Source organism: Procambarus clarkii, chromosome 52 (genome assembly GCF_040958095.1).
Source record: "Procambarus clarkii isolate CNS0578487 chromosome 52, FALCON_Pclarkii_2.0, whole genome shotgun sequence".
NCBI classification, from domain to species: domain Eukaryota; kingdom Metazoa; phylum Arthropoda; class Malacostraca; order Decapoda; family Cambaridae; genus Procambarus; species Procambarus clarkii.
In genome coordinates, this window is record NC_091201.1 from 5,605,234 (window position 1) to 5,620,233 (window position 15,000).

Below are 15,000 nucleotides of genomic sequence, written 5' to 3' on the forward strand. Positions count from 1 at the left end.
CTCTCTCTCTCTCTCTCTCTCTCTCTCTCTCTCTCTCTCTCTCAACTTCTCTCCCACTCTCTCTCTCTTTCTCTCTCTCTCTCTCTCTCTCTCTCTCTCTCTCTCTCTCTCTCTCTCTCTCTCTCTCAACTTCTCTCCCACTCTCTCTCTCTTTCTCTCTCTCTCTCTCTCTCTCTCTCTCTCTCAACTTCTCTCCCACTCTCTCTCTCTCTCTCTCTCTCTCTCTCTCTTCTCCCCTAATCTTAATTATTATTCACTCTGGACCTCACTAATACTTATAACTTAATAATTATTCAATGTGAGTAATTTAAGTATATTTGTGATGTATTATTCAATAGAACTCTAACTTATGTATACTATGATGTATTATTCAATAAGACTCTAACTTATGTATACTATGATGTATTATTCAATAAGACTAACTTTTTTATACTTGTGATGAATTATTCAATGAGGGGTCTAAGTATACTTATGATGAATTATTCAATGTGGGGTCTAAGTATACTTATGATGAATTATTCAATGTGGGGTCTAAGTATACTTATGATGAATTATTCAATGAGGGGGTCTAAGTATACTTATGATGAATTATTCAATGAGGGGTCTAAGTATACTTATGATGAATTATTCAATGTGGGGTCTAAGTATACTTATGATGAATTATTCAATGAGGGTCTAAGTATACTTATGATGCAGTCAAGTATTCAATAAGTCTCTAACGTATGTATACTAGTAACTTATTCAACGGGGTTATACCTTTAAGTACAGTTACGTATGAGTTATTCAATGATGCGCTAACTTAATACACTTGTAAGTTTTAAGTATTATGCAGGCGATGAGTCACAATAACGTGGCTAAAGTATGTTGACCAGACCACACACTAGAAGGTGAAGGGACGACGACGTTTCGGTCCGTCCTGGACCATTCTCAAGTCGCTTGTGAGAATCCATTGACAATCGACTTGAGAATGGTCCAGGACGGACCGAAACGTCGTCGTCCCTTCACCTTCTAGTGTGTGGTCTAGTCAAGTATTATGAAGTATTCTTTCACTAATACAATCTTAGGCCGTATGTGTGTATAACTAGCACAAATGTTAATCTAAAATCCTCGACCATTTGGCCAACGTCGAATACGACGTCTAACCTAAGTTCAACGTCGATTTAACGTCTCACATAAGTTCAACGTCAATTTAATGTCTAAGATACGACCAACGTCAATTTAACGTCTAAGACCAACATCAATTTAACGTCTAACTTCAGACCAGCGTCAATTTAACGTCTAAGACCAACGTCGGTTTAACGTCTAAGATAAGACCAATGTCAATTTAACGTCTAACTTCAGACAAACGTTAATTTAACGTCTAACTTAAGACCAACGTCAATTTAACGTCTAACTTAAGACCAACGTCAATTTAACGTCAAACATAAGACCAACGTCAATTTAACGTCTAACATAAGGCCAACGTCAATTTAACGTCTAACATAAGGCCAACGTCAATTTAACGTCTAACTTAAGACCAACGTCAATTTAACGTCAAACATAAGACCAACGTCAATTTAACGTCTAACATAAGGCCAACGTCAATTTTACGTCTAACATAAGGCCAACGTTAATTAAACGTCAAACATAAGACCAACGTTAATTTAACGTCTAACATAAGGCCAACGTCAATTTAACGTCTAACATAAGGCCAACGTCAATTTAACGTAAAACATACGACCAACGTCAATTTAATGTATAACTTAAGACCAACGTCAATTAACGTAAAACATACGACCAACGCCAATTTAACGTAAAACATACGACCAACGTCAATTTAATGTATAACTTAAGACCAACGTCAATTAACGTAAAACATACGACCAACGCCAATTTAACGTAAAACATACGACCAACGTCAATTTAATGTATAACTTAAGACCAACGTCAATTAACGTAAAACATACGACCAACGCCAATTTAACGTAAAACATAGGACCAACGTCAATTTAACGTAAAACATAGGACCAACGTCAATTTAACGTCTAACATAAGGCCAACGTCAATTTAACGTAAAACATAGGACCAACGTCAATTTAACGTAAAACATAGGACCAACGTCAATTTAACGTAAAACATAGGACCAACGTCAATTTAACGTAAAACATAGGACCAACGTCAATTTAACGTAAAACATAGGACCAACGTCAATTTAACGTCTAACATAAGGCCAACGTCAATTTAACGTAAAACATAGGACCAACGTCAATTTAACGTAAAACATAGGACCAACGTCAATTTAACGTAAAACATAGGACCAACGTCAATTTAACGTAAAACATAGGACCAACGTCAATTTAACGTAAAACATAGGACCAACGTCAATTTAACGTAAAACATAGGACCAACGTCAATTTAACGTAAAACATAGGACCAACGTCAATTTAACGTAAAACATAGGACCAACGTCAAAGTAATACAAACTTTTACTGTTTGTTCCTCGATATTATTTGTTTAATTTTGCGAAACGTTGTAATGAACTGGGAGGTACTTGACTGTAGTTACGTTGCCAGGTGGCACAGTAGGGCCAGTTACGTTGCCAGTTGGCACAGTAGGGCCAGTTACGTTGCCAGATGACACAGTAGGACTCGTTACGTTGCCAGATGACACAGTAGGGCCAGTTACGTTGCCAGATGACACAGTAGGGCCAGTTACGTTGCCAGGTGGCACAGTAGGGCCAGTTACGTTGCCAGGTGGCACAGTAGGGCCAGTTACGTTGCCAGGTGGCACAGTAGGACCAGTTACGTTGCCAGGTGGCACAGTAGGACTCGTTACGTTGCCAGATGACACAGAAGGGCCAGTTACGTTGCCAGATGACACAGTAGGGCCAGTTACGTTGCCAGGTGGCACAGTAGGACCAGTTACGTTACCAGCTGGCACAGTAGGGCCAGTTACGTTACCAGCTGGCACAGTAGGGTCAGTTACGTTGCCAGGTGGCACAGTAGGGCCAGTTACGTTGCCAGGTGGCACAGTAGGGCCAGTTACGTTGCCAGATGACACAGTAGGGCCAGTTACGTTGCCAGGTGGCACAGTAAGACCAGTTACGTTGCCAGGTGGCACAGTAGGGCCAGTTACGTTGCCAGGTGGCACAGTAGGACCAGTTACGTTGCCAGATGACACAGTAGGGCCAGTTACGTTGCCAGGTGGAACAGTAAGACCAGTTACGTTGCCAGGTGGCACAGTAGGGCCAGTTACGTTGCCAGGTGGCACAGTAGAGCCAGTTACGTTGCCAGGTGGCACAGTAGGACCAGTTACGTTGCCAGATGACACAGTAGGGCCAGTTACGTTGCCAGGTGGAACAGTAAGACCAGTTACGTTGCCAGGTGGCACATTAGGGCCAGTTACGTTGCCAGGTGGCACAGTAGAGCCAGTTACGTTGCCAGGTGGCACAGTAAGACCAGTTACGTTGCCAGGTGGCACAGTAAGACCAGTTACGTTGCCAGGTGGCACAGTAGGGCCAGTTACGTTGCCAGGTGGCACAGTAGGGCCAGTTACGTTGCCAGACGGCACAGTAGGGCCAGTTACGTTGCCAGCCGGCACAGTAGGGCCAGTTACGTTGCCAGACGGCACAGTAGGGCCAGTTACGTTGCCAGCCGGCACAGTAGGGCCAGTTACGTTACCAGCTGGCACAGTAGAGCCAGTTACGTTACCAGCTGGCACAGTAGAGCCAGTTACGTTACCAGCTGGCACAGTAGAGCCAGTTACGTTACCAGCTGACAACGTAACAGCCAGTTCTATTACCGTTTAATAAGATAAAAAGCATACAAATGATTATATATTTAAATAAAATAAAAAATATATAATTGTTCGTATAACTGAATAGAATGGAATTAAAGGCTCGTCTGACGACACGCTGAAGCCCTATAATCTGCTTTTGACGGAATTGGATTTTAATTTGAAACATTTACATCCACAACGCAGCTCACAGAGGTGCAGCGCTGGCTCACTCTGCGCAAGCCTCGACAACAGTTTTGGTCCGGGTTCGATTCCTCAGGCACAGCAGGGTTGCCTGGGTACCGTCATCCCTGCCCCTTCTCATTCTTAAGTGTTCATACATAGCAGTGATTGGGCACCTGGTTGTAAGCCGGCTTGCGGGTCGTGTTCCAGGGGGGAATATATAGAAAATGGAAGGCTAAGATGAGGTGTTGGTGCATCTGTTGTTGGTTCGTTTGTTTGTTTGTGGGACGGGGAGAAGGAATGGTACCCAACCACTTGTGGACGGTCGGGGATTGAACTCTGACCTGCATGAAGCGAGACCGTCGCTCTACCGTCCAGCCCAAGTGGTTGGAGGAGCAGCTGGTGGTGACTTCGTAAACAAGGGCTGCTACTAGAGTAATGGTAAAGTCTACGGACTCCGTCCTGAATATTTCACTTCCTCAGACATTGTAAATTAGAGGCACTGGTGCGATATGCCCCTATCTGTCTATCTATCTATCTATCTATCTATCTATCTATCTATCTATCTATCTATCTATCTGTCTATCTACCTATCAATCAATCTATCTATCTATCTATCTATCTATCTATCTATCTATCTATCTATCTATCTATCTATCTGTCTATCTATCTATCAATCTATCTATCTATCTATCTATCTATCTATCTATCTATCTATCTATCTATCTATCTATCTATCTATCTATCTATCTGTCTATCTATCTATCAATCTATCTATCTATCTATCTATCTATCTATCTATCTATCTATCTATCTATCTATCTATTCATGTATCCATCCATCTACCTGCCCATCTATGTGTCTATATCAGGCAGTTGATCTATCTATTTGTCCAACTATCTATAACAATTTATTTATCTATCAATCCATCTACCTTCAATCTATAAATCTATCTCTATCTTAAAAACATATGTATTCATCGAGTTATCCAGCTATATGCTCACCTAGTTGAGCTCTGGCTCTTTGGTCCTGCCTCTCAACTGTGTCAATCAACCGGTGTACAAATTCCTGAGCCTATTGGGCTCTATCATATCTTTCTAATGTCCCTGTGGCTCATTTTTGAACTTAGATTCCACCTGTGTCCCCTTGTTCGTGTCCTGCCCGTGCTAAAGAGTTTGTCTTTGTCAACCCTGTATATATATATATATATATATATATATATATATATATATATATATATATATATATATATATATATATATATATATATATATATATATATACATGTCGTACCTAGTAGCCAGAACGCACTTCTCAGCCTACTATGCAAGGCCCGATTTGCCTAATAAGCCAAGTTTTCCTGAAATAATATATTTTCTCTAGTTTTTTTCTCATGAAATGATAAAGCTTCCCATTTCATAATGTATGAGGTCAACTTTTTTTATTGGAGGTAAAATTAACGTAGATATATGACCGAACCTAACCAACCCTACCTAACCTAACCTAACCTATCTTTATAGGTTAGGTTAGGTTAGGTAGCCGAAAAAGTTAGGTTAGGTTAGGTTAGGTAGGTTAGGTAGTCGAAAAACAATTAATTCATGAAAACTTGGCTTATTAGGCAAATCGGGCCTTGCATAGTAGGCTGAGAAGTGCGTTCTGGCTACTAGGTACGACATATATATATATATATATATATATATATATATATATATATATATATATATATATATATATATATATATATATATATATATATATATTATTATTATTAAATATGACCGAAAAAGTAAGATTAATAATTCTAACACGAATTTTCTCAATCTTTCGTACATTACGCTTCACTGTTGGAGGTAAATCAAAAATCACTTCTCCAAAATTCATTTTTATTTCCAGTCTGACGCGACACGGGCGCGTTTCGTAAAACTTATTACATTTTCAAAGACTTCACAAATACACAACTGATTAGAACGTATCTCTGATTTTATATCTACATTTGAGTGAGGTGGGAAGGGTGATGTGGCATTAACACAAGACAGAACAGGAGGGGATATTAATAGGGTATTAAAAGTATCAACACAAGACAGAACAGAAACAATGGGTATTGAATAGAAAGATATTGTTAATAGAAACGTTATCCCTACAGACAAAAATCAGAGGATACAACTGACGATTTACTATAAAACCAGAAAAACGGCCAGCCTACTCATGAGAAACTCTCCAGACACAAAACAGAACGCTTTAAAAGAGACTAATGTCGTCTATGCCTTCAAATGCCCACTTGGGGACTGTAAGCTCCAAAAAACCCAGTATATAGGCAAGACAACAACATCTCTTTCTAGGCGTTTAACGATGCATAAGCAACAGGGCTCCATTAAGGAACATATAATCTCTTCCCATAACCAAACCATCGCCAGAGAAATCCTAGTAAACAACACAGAAATCATCGATAGATACAGCGATAGCAGGCGGCTTGACGTTTGCGAGGCACTACACATCAAGAAGTCAACACCAGCAATCAACAGCCAATTATTGCACAACTATATTCTACCCACCTCAAGACTCCGCTCCAATATAGAAGCATCAAGAAATATGGACCAATAGGCTTTCTACAAACACTTCTATTCAATACCCATTGTTTCTGTTCTGTCTTGTGTTGATACTTTTAATACCCTATTAATATCCCCTCCTGTTCTGTCTTGTGTTAATGCCACATCACCCTTCCCACCTCACTCAAATGTAGATATAAAATCAGAGATACGTTCTAATCAGTTGTGTATTTGTGAAGTCTTTGAAAATGTAATAAGTTTTACGAAACGCGCCCGTGTCGCGTCAGACTAGAAATAAAAATGAATTTTGGAGAAGTGATTTTTGATTTACCTCCAACAGTGAAGCGTAATGTATGAAAGATTGAGAAAATTCGTGTTAGAATTATTAATCTTACTTTTTCGGTCATATTTAATAATATATGTCTACAGGAAAGACTGCTACCAAAATATACTAATATATATATATATATATATATATATATATATATATATATATATATATATATATATATATATATATATATATATATATATATATATATATATATATATATATGCCTAACAAACCTGAATGGTCCCCAGGACTATATGCAACTGAAAACTCAAACCCCAGAAGTGACTCGAACCCATACTGCCAGGAGTACTCTGCTGGCGTACAGGATCCTTTAACCGCTCAACCAACACGACCGGACAAAAGAGGATGGTACCCGAGGCTATTTCCATCCCCCCGCCAGCACTCGGTTGGTAATCTTGGGTATGGTATTTTATCAAATCACCTAAGCTTCAGTGGAAGCCTCCGTGCTTTGTAGCTTGTAGTCTCGGAATTCTACCTTCAAGGCTTCTCTTGGGATGTACATGATAAATCACATTAACGTAATGCATGAATGTTGGTGTTATTTCTTTGTGCCTTGCTTCCTTGTTGCAACTGGTTCCTTGTTGCAACTGGTTCCTTGTTGCAACTGGTTCCTTGTTGCAACTGGTTCATTGTTGCAACTGGTTCGTTGTTGCAACTGGTTCGTTGTTGCAACTGGTTCCTTGTTGCAACTGGTTCATTGTTGCAACTGGTTCCTTGTTGCAACTGGTTCCTTGTTGCAACTGGTTCATTGTTGCAACTGGTTCATTGTTGCAACTGGTTCCTTGTTGCAACTGGTTCCTTGTTGCAACTGGTTCCTTGTTGCAACTGGTTCCTTGTTGCAACTGGTTCATTGTTGCAGCTGGTTCCTTGTTGTAACTGGTTCCTTGTTGCAACTGGTTCCTTGTTGCAACTGGTTCCTTGTTGTAACTGGTTCCTTGTTGCAACAGGTTCCTTGTTGCAACTGGTTCCTTGTTGCAACTGGTTCCTTGTTGCAACTGGTTCCTTGTTGCAACTGGTTCATTGTTGCAGCTGGTTCCTTGTTGTAACTGGTTCCTTGTTGCAACTGGTTCCTTGTTGTAACTGGTTCCTTGTTGCAACTGGTTCCTTGTTGCAACTGGTTCCTTGTTGTAACTGGTTCCTTGTTGCAACTGGTTCCTTGTTGCAACTGGTTCCTTGTTGCAACTGGTTCCTTGTTGCAACTGGTTCCTTGTTGCAACTGGTTCCTTGTTGCAACTGGTTCCTTGTTGCAACTGGTTCATTGTTGCAGCTGGTTCCTTGTTGTAACTGGTTCCTTGTTGCAACTGGTTCCTTGTTGTAACTGGTTCCTTGTTGCAACTGGTTCCTTGTTGTAACTGGTTCCTTGTTGCAACTGGTTCCTTGTTGCAACTGGTTCCTTGTTGCAACTGGTTCCTTGTTGCAACTGGTTCCTTGTTGCAACTGGTTCCTTGTTACAACTGGTTCATTGTTGCAGCTGGTTCCTTGTTGTAACTGGTTCCTTGTTGCAACTGGTTCCTTGTTGTAACTGGTTCCTTGTTGCAACTGGTTCCTTGTTGCAACTGGTTCCTTGTTGCAACTGGTTCCTTGTTGCAACTGGTTCATTGTTGCAACTGGTTCCTTGTTGCAACTGGTTCCTTGTTGCAACTGGTCCCTTGTTGCAACTGGTTCCTTGTTGCAACTGGTTCCGTGTTGCAACTGGTTCCCTGTTGCAACTGGTTCCTTGTTGCAACTGGTTCATTATTACAACTGGTTCCTTGTTGCAACTGGTTCCTTGTTGCAACTGGTTCCTTGTTGCAACTGGTTCCTTGTTGCAACTGGTTCCGTGTTGCAACTGGTTCCTTGTTGCAACTGGTTCATTGTTGCAACTGGTTCATTATTACAACTGGTTCCTTGTTGCAACTGGTTCATTATTACAACTGGTTCCTTGTTGCAACTGGTTCCTTGTTGCAACTGGTTCCTTGTTGCAACTGGTTCATTGTTGCAACTGGTTCCTTGTTGCAACTGGTTCCTTGTTGCAACTGGTTCCGTGTTGCAACTGGTTCCTTGTTGCAACTGGTTCATTGTTGCAACTGGTTCATTATTACAACTGGTTCCTTGTTGCAACTGGTTCATTATTACAATTGGTTCAGTGTTGCAACTGGTTCCTTGTTGCAACTGGTTCATTGTTGCAACTGGCTCCGTGTTGCAACTGGTTCCCTGTTGCAACTGGTTCCTTGTTGCAACTGGCTCCGTGTTGCAACTGGTTCCCTGTTGCAACTGGTTCCTTGATGTATGTTCCAGCTGGAGTTTAATGACTACGCCTCAAGAGATACCGGACAGCATTGTAAAGGCCAGACACCCAACTTTAGACTTTAAAACTTAAAGTTTGTTACCGAGTCTAAGTATCTGTGAAAATCTTTCAGAGTGTTAGTGGTTGAGTGAACGTCGAGTGCAAGTGGTTGAGTGAACCTTGAGAGCAAGTGGTGGAGACACGCTGAGTGCAAGTGGTTAAGTGAAAGTTTAGTTCAAGTGATTGAGTGAACATTGAGTGCAAAGTGGTGGAGTAGTCGGTATATGTGGTGGAGTGAATGTTGAGTGCAAGTGTATGAATTAAAGCTGAGTGCAAGTGTATGTATGAACGTTGAGTGCAAGTGTATGGGTCAACGCTGAGTGCAAGTGAATGAGTGAAAACTGAGTTCAAGTGTATGAATGAACGTTGAGTGCAAGTGAATGAGTGAACGTTGAGAGCAAGTGGATGAGGGCACGTTGAGTGCAAGTGAATGAGTGCACGTTGAGTGCACGTTGAGTGCAAGTGCATGAGTGCACGTTGAGTGCAAGTGCATGAGTGCACGTTGAGTGCAAGTGCATGAGTGCACGTTGAGTGCAAGTGCATGAGTGCACGTTGAGTGCAAGTGGATGAGTGCACGTTGAGTGCAAGTGCTTGAGTGCACGTTGAGTGCAAGTACATGAGTGCACGTTGAGTGCAAGCAGCAGCAGAGTGACGCTAAACAAAATACAACACACTTTATTCAACCAGCCAAGATAATCCTGCCAAATTATTTAAAAATAAATTATTCCATCGCCCATTTGACTAGGCCCAAATGTTTGGCCGCTCGCTGATGCTGGCAGAGCTGTAAATATGCCCATATAGGCCTATCAAGGTAGGCCTATATGAGCCTAGTAACGTTGGGTTATTAACTGGAAGGATAGGCCTCTCTCTTGGCTCATGGGAGCTCGCTGAGCTAAAACTACCGTTACCAAACAACGGAAATCAATATCCCCCCCAACAGTAACTCGCGCGCGTTTATATCTATAAAACTACAATATGCAAATACTAAAGGCTTATCTCCATCTTCCGGATAGTACGTATAACGACTGTTGGGATGATGTACAAAATTTCAATTCCTTTAACCCTCACAAAACTGTACTTTTGGATTCGTAAATGATTGGACTCTATCATAAGCCTAATGAACACAGTTCTGGGTCAGTAATATGTATAATATGTTTGGAAAACTCTACATCTGGAATGAACTGAAAATTTTAATTACATTTTTAAAGTTATTTACCGTGGGTAAAATCTTTATGTAAAGGATCATTATAATAATTTGAAAAAATTCTTCATTATATGTTCAGAAGATTTCAGTATGAATCTGTAGAGAAAATGTTCACATATCTCAAGATGAATTTATTGAACTATGAACCAAAGTTTAGTTCAGAATAAGCGCATCTGAATTAAACTTGAGGAAAACTTTATAACAATTTGTATGCAACACTTAACTAAATCCTGAACGTGTGTGTGTGTGTGTGTGTGTGTGTGTGTGTGTGTGTGTGTGTGTGTGTGTGTGTGTGTGTGTGTGTATGTGTGTGTGTGTGTGTGTGTGTGTGTGTGTGTATGTGTTTGTGTGTGTGTACTCACCTATTTGTGCTTGCGGGGGTTGAGCTTTGGCTCTTTGGTCCCGCCTCTCAACTGTCAATCAACTGGTGTACAGATTCCTGAGCCTACTGGGCTCTATCATATCTACATTTAAAACTGTGTATGGAGTCAGCCTCCACCACATCACTGCCTAATGCATTCCATCCGTTAACTACTCTGACACTAAAAAAGTTCCTTCTAACGTCTCTGTGGCTCATGTGAGTACTCAGTTTCCACCTGTGTCCCCTTGTTCGCGTCCCACCAGTGTTGAATAGTTTATCCTTGTTTACCCGGTCGATTCCTCTGAGGATTTTGTAGGTTGTGATCATGTTTCCCCTTACTCTTCTGTCTTCCAGTGTCGTAAGGTGCATTTCCCGCAGCCTTTCCTCGTAACTCATGCCTCTTAGTTCTGGGACTAGTCTAGTGGCATACCTTTGGACTTTTTCCAGCTTCGTCTTGTGCTAGACAAGGTACGGGCTCCATGCTGGGGCCGCATACTCCAGGATTGGTCTTACATATGTGGTGTACAAGATTCTGAATGATTCCTTACACAGGTTCCTGAACGCTGTTCTGATGTTAGCCAGCCTCGCATATGCCGCAGACGTTATTCTTTTTATGTGGGCTTCAGGAGACAGGTTTGGTGTGATATCAACTCCTAGATCTTTCTCTCTGTTCGTTTCATTAAGTACTTCATCTCCTATTCTGTATCCTGTGTTTGGCCTCCTATTTCCACCACCTAGTTTCATTACTTTGCATTTACTCGGGTTGAACTTCAACAGCCATTTGTTGGACCATTCACTCAGTCTGTCTAGGTCATCTTGTAGCCTCCTACTATCGTCCTCAGTTTCAATCCTCCTCATAATTTTTGCATCATCGGCAAACATTGAGAGAAACGATTCTATACCCTCTGGAAGATCATTTACATATATCAGAAACAGTATAGGTCCAAGGACTGACCCCTGCGGTACTCCACTCGTAACGTCTCGCCAATCTGAGACCTCACCCCTCACACTGACTCGTTGTCTCCTGTTACTTAGGTACTCCTGTATCCAACGGAGTACCTTCCCTTTCACTCCAGCCTGCATCTCCAGTTTTTTCACTAGCCTCTTGTGTGGCACTGTGTCAAAGGCTTTCTGACAATCCAAAAATATGCAGTCTGCCCACCCTTCTCTTTCTTGCCTTATTTTTGTTGCCTGGTCGTAGAATTCAAGTAACCCTGTGAGGCAGGACCTGCCATCCCTGAATCCATGTTGATGCTGTGTTACAAAGTTCTTTCGCTCCAGATGTTCCACTAGCTTTCTTCGCACAATCTTCTCCATCAACTTGCATGGTATGCAGGTTAGGGACACTGGTCTGTAATTCAGTGCCTCCTGTCTATCCCCTTTCTTGTATATCGGGACTACGTTAGCTGCTTTCCAAATTTCTGGCAGTTCCCCTGTTGCCAGTGATTTGTGTGTGTGTGTGTGTGTGTGTGTGTGTGTGTGTGTGTGTGTGTGTGTGTGTGTGTGTGTGTGTGTGTGTGTATGTGTTTGTGTGTGTGTGTATGTGTACTCACCTAGTTGTGCTTGCGGGGGTTGAGCTCTGGCTCTTTGGTCCCGCCTCTCAACCGTCAATCAACAAGTGTACAGGTTCCTGAGCCTATTGGGCTCTATCATATCTACACTTGAAACTGTGTATGGAGTCAGCCTCCACCACAACTCTTTCTAATGCATTCCATTTGTCAACCACTCTGACACTAAAAAAGTTCTTTCTAATATCTCTGTGGCTCATTTGGGCACTCAGTTTCCACCTGTGTCCCCTTGTGCGTGTGCCCCTTCTGTTAAATAGCCTGTCTTTATCTACCCTATTAATTCCCTTCAGAATCTTGAATGTGGTGATCATATCCCCCCTAACTCTTCTGTCTTCCAGCGAAGTGAGGTTTAACTCCCGTAGTCTCTCCTCGTAGCTCATACCTCTCAGCTCGGGTATTAGTCTGGTGGCAAACCTTTGAACCTTTTCCAGTTTAGTCTTATCCTTGACTAGATATGGACTCCATGCTGGGGCTGCATACTCCAGGATTGGCCTGACATATGTGGTATACAAAGTTCTGAATGATTCTTTACACAAGTTTCTGAATGCCGTTCGTATGTTGGCCAGCCTGGCATATGCCGCTGATGTAATCCTCTTGATATGTGCTGCAGGGGACAGGTCTGGCGTGATATCAAGTCTTTTTCTCTCTCTGACTCTTGAAGAATTTCGTCTCCCAGATGATACCTAGTATCTGGTCTCCTGCTCCCTACACCTATCTTCATTACATTACATTTGCTTGGGTTAAACTCTAACAACCATTTGTTCGACCACTCCCTCAGCTTGTCTAGGTCTTCTTGAAGCCTCAAGCTGTCCTCCTCTGTCTTAATCCTTCTCATAATTTTGGCGTCGTCAGCAAACATTGAGAGAAATGAATCTATACCCTCAGGGAGATCATTTACATATATCAGAGAAAAGATAGGGCCGAGTACAGAGCCCTGTGGGACTCCACTAGTGACTTCACGCCAATCTGAGATCTCACCCCTTACTGTAACTCTGCTTCCTATTGCTTAGGTACTCCCTTATCCACTGGAGCACCTTACCAGCTACACCTGCCTGTCTCTCCAGTTTATGTACCAGCCTCTTATGCGGTACTGTGTCAAAGGCTTTCCGACAATCCAAGAAAATGCAGTCCGCTCAGCCCTCTCTTTCTTGCTTAATCTTTGTCACCTGGTCGTAGAATTTTATTAAGCTTGCCAGGCAAGATTTACCCTCCCTGAACCCATGTTAGCGATTTGTCACGAAGTCCCTTCTCTCCAGATGTGTTACTAGGTTTTTTCTCACGATCTTCTCCATCACCTTGCATGGTATACAAGTCAAGGACACTGGCCTGTAGTTCAGTGCCTCTTATCTGTTGCCCTTTTTGTACACTGGGACCACATTCGCCGTCTTCCATATTTCTGGTAGGTTTCCTGTCTGCAGTGACCTACTATACACTATGGAGAGTGGCAAGCAAAGTGCCTCTGCACACTCTTTCAGTACCCATGGCGAGATCCCGTCTGGACCAACAACCTTTCTAACATCCAGATTCAGCAGGTGTTTCATGACCTCCTCTCTCGTAATTTCGAACCCTTCCAAGGCCCCCTGGTTCACTTCCCTTTCTCCTAGCACAGTGACCTCACCTTGTTCTATTGTGAAGACCTCCTGGAACCTCTTGTTGAGTTCTTCACACACCTCTCTGTCATTCTCTGTATACCTGTCCTCGCCTATTCTAAGTTTCACTACCTGTTCTTTCACTGTTGTTTTCCTTCTGATGTGACTGTGGAGTAGCTTTGGTTCGGTCTTGGCTTTGTTTGTTATATCGTTTTCATAACTTTTCTCTGCTTCTCTTCTCACCCATAACATACTGTGTGTGTGTGTGTGTGTGTGTGTCTGCGCGCGCGCGCTGTAGCTACTATTTGTTCCTGCAGGACCGACTTTTTAGCTCTTGGACCCCGGCTTTCGAACCGTCGCTTATCTAATGTACTGACTCCAGACCTATTTTGCCCCATCATGTCTACTACATGTATTTCACCCCCCCCCCACCTTCCCTGAAGATGCAGCTGTCAACTGCTTCTCGTCAACACAGACGGAGCAACATGTCCTGCAACACCACAAACAACAACGCCCCAACACAAAGCCGTAACACCGAAGCGTCAACAACCGGATGCAACATATATGCAGATCGTCCCTCATTACTAATATTATGCCGTCTGAATTTCCGCTTCGACACGATATACCAACACCTCATAGATCCCCACACACTTGTCACAAATCCCTCACACTTGTCGTAAATCCCTCATACTGGAGGAACTACATGCGTATGTGACTATACGGGGCGTTCACGCTATTCGGATCGTCTCCCTTGATCTCAGATTCAGAGAGAGTAAGCTGTTCTCTGTCTTAAGAAAACAATTTGACGAGCTTAAAGATATATATAAGCTGGATATGTCCTTATTGCATTATGGCATATATACTGCAGCGTCCTCAGTCGTGAATGTTGAAGCTGGACAGATAAGGGAGAGAGCAGAGCAGCTGGTGCCTGTGATGGACTTCTCCAGCAGTTGGTAGTTGACTCTCTCCAACCTGCCCAAAAGGTTAACCCCAGCTGGTGACCTATACCAGCAGTTTCCAGGAGTCACCCGCATCTGTTGCAAGCGGTTTCACTCAGCTGACTGCACCCTCCTTGCCTAATTGGCAAATATTTGTGTGAGCAGGGGGCGGGAAGA

The 15,000-nt window shown here is 42.3% G+C and overlaps 1 protein-coding gene across 1 annotated transcript; it reads right to left on the reverse strand.

The window, feature by feature from the left end:
• Nucleotides 1-2,493: 2,493 nt before the first annotated feature.
• Nucleotides 2,494-7,467, reverse strand: LOC123763761 (mucin-19-like). The gene is made up of 2 exons (XM_069304218.1): nt 7,356-7,467; nt 2,494-3,773 (listed from the first exon to the last, which is right to left on the reverse strand). The coding sequence occupies exons 1-2, from the start codon at nt 7,465-7,467 to the stop codon at nt 2,494-2,496; spliced, it is 1,392 nt and encodes a 463-aa protein (XP_069160319.1).
• Between the last annotated feature and the right edge of the window lie 7,533 nt (nt 7,468-15,000).

What these genes read in the sequence shown, in the direction of transcription:
- LOC123763761 (XM_069304218.1), bottom strand. Translation starts at nt 7,467, where the DNA reads ATGAACCAGTTGCAACAAGGAACCAGTTGCAACAAGGAACCAGTTGCA. An exon ending in CACCAACATTCATGCATTAC is followed by an intron (nt 3,774 to 7,355) that starts GTTAATGTGATT and finishes AAACGGTAATAG; the next exon opens with AACTGGCTGTTACGTTGTCA.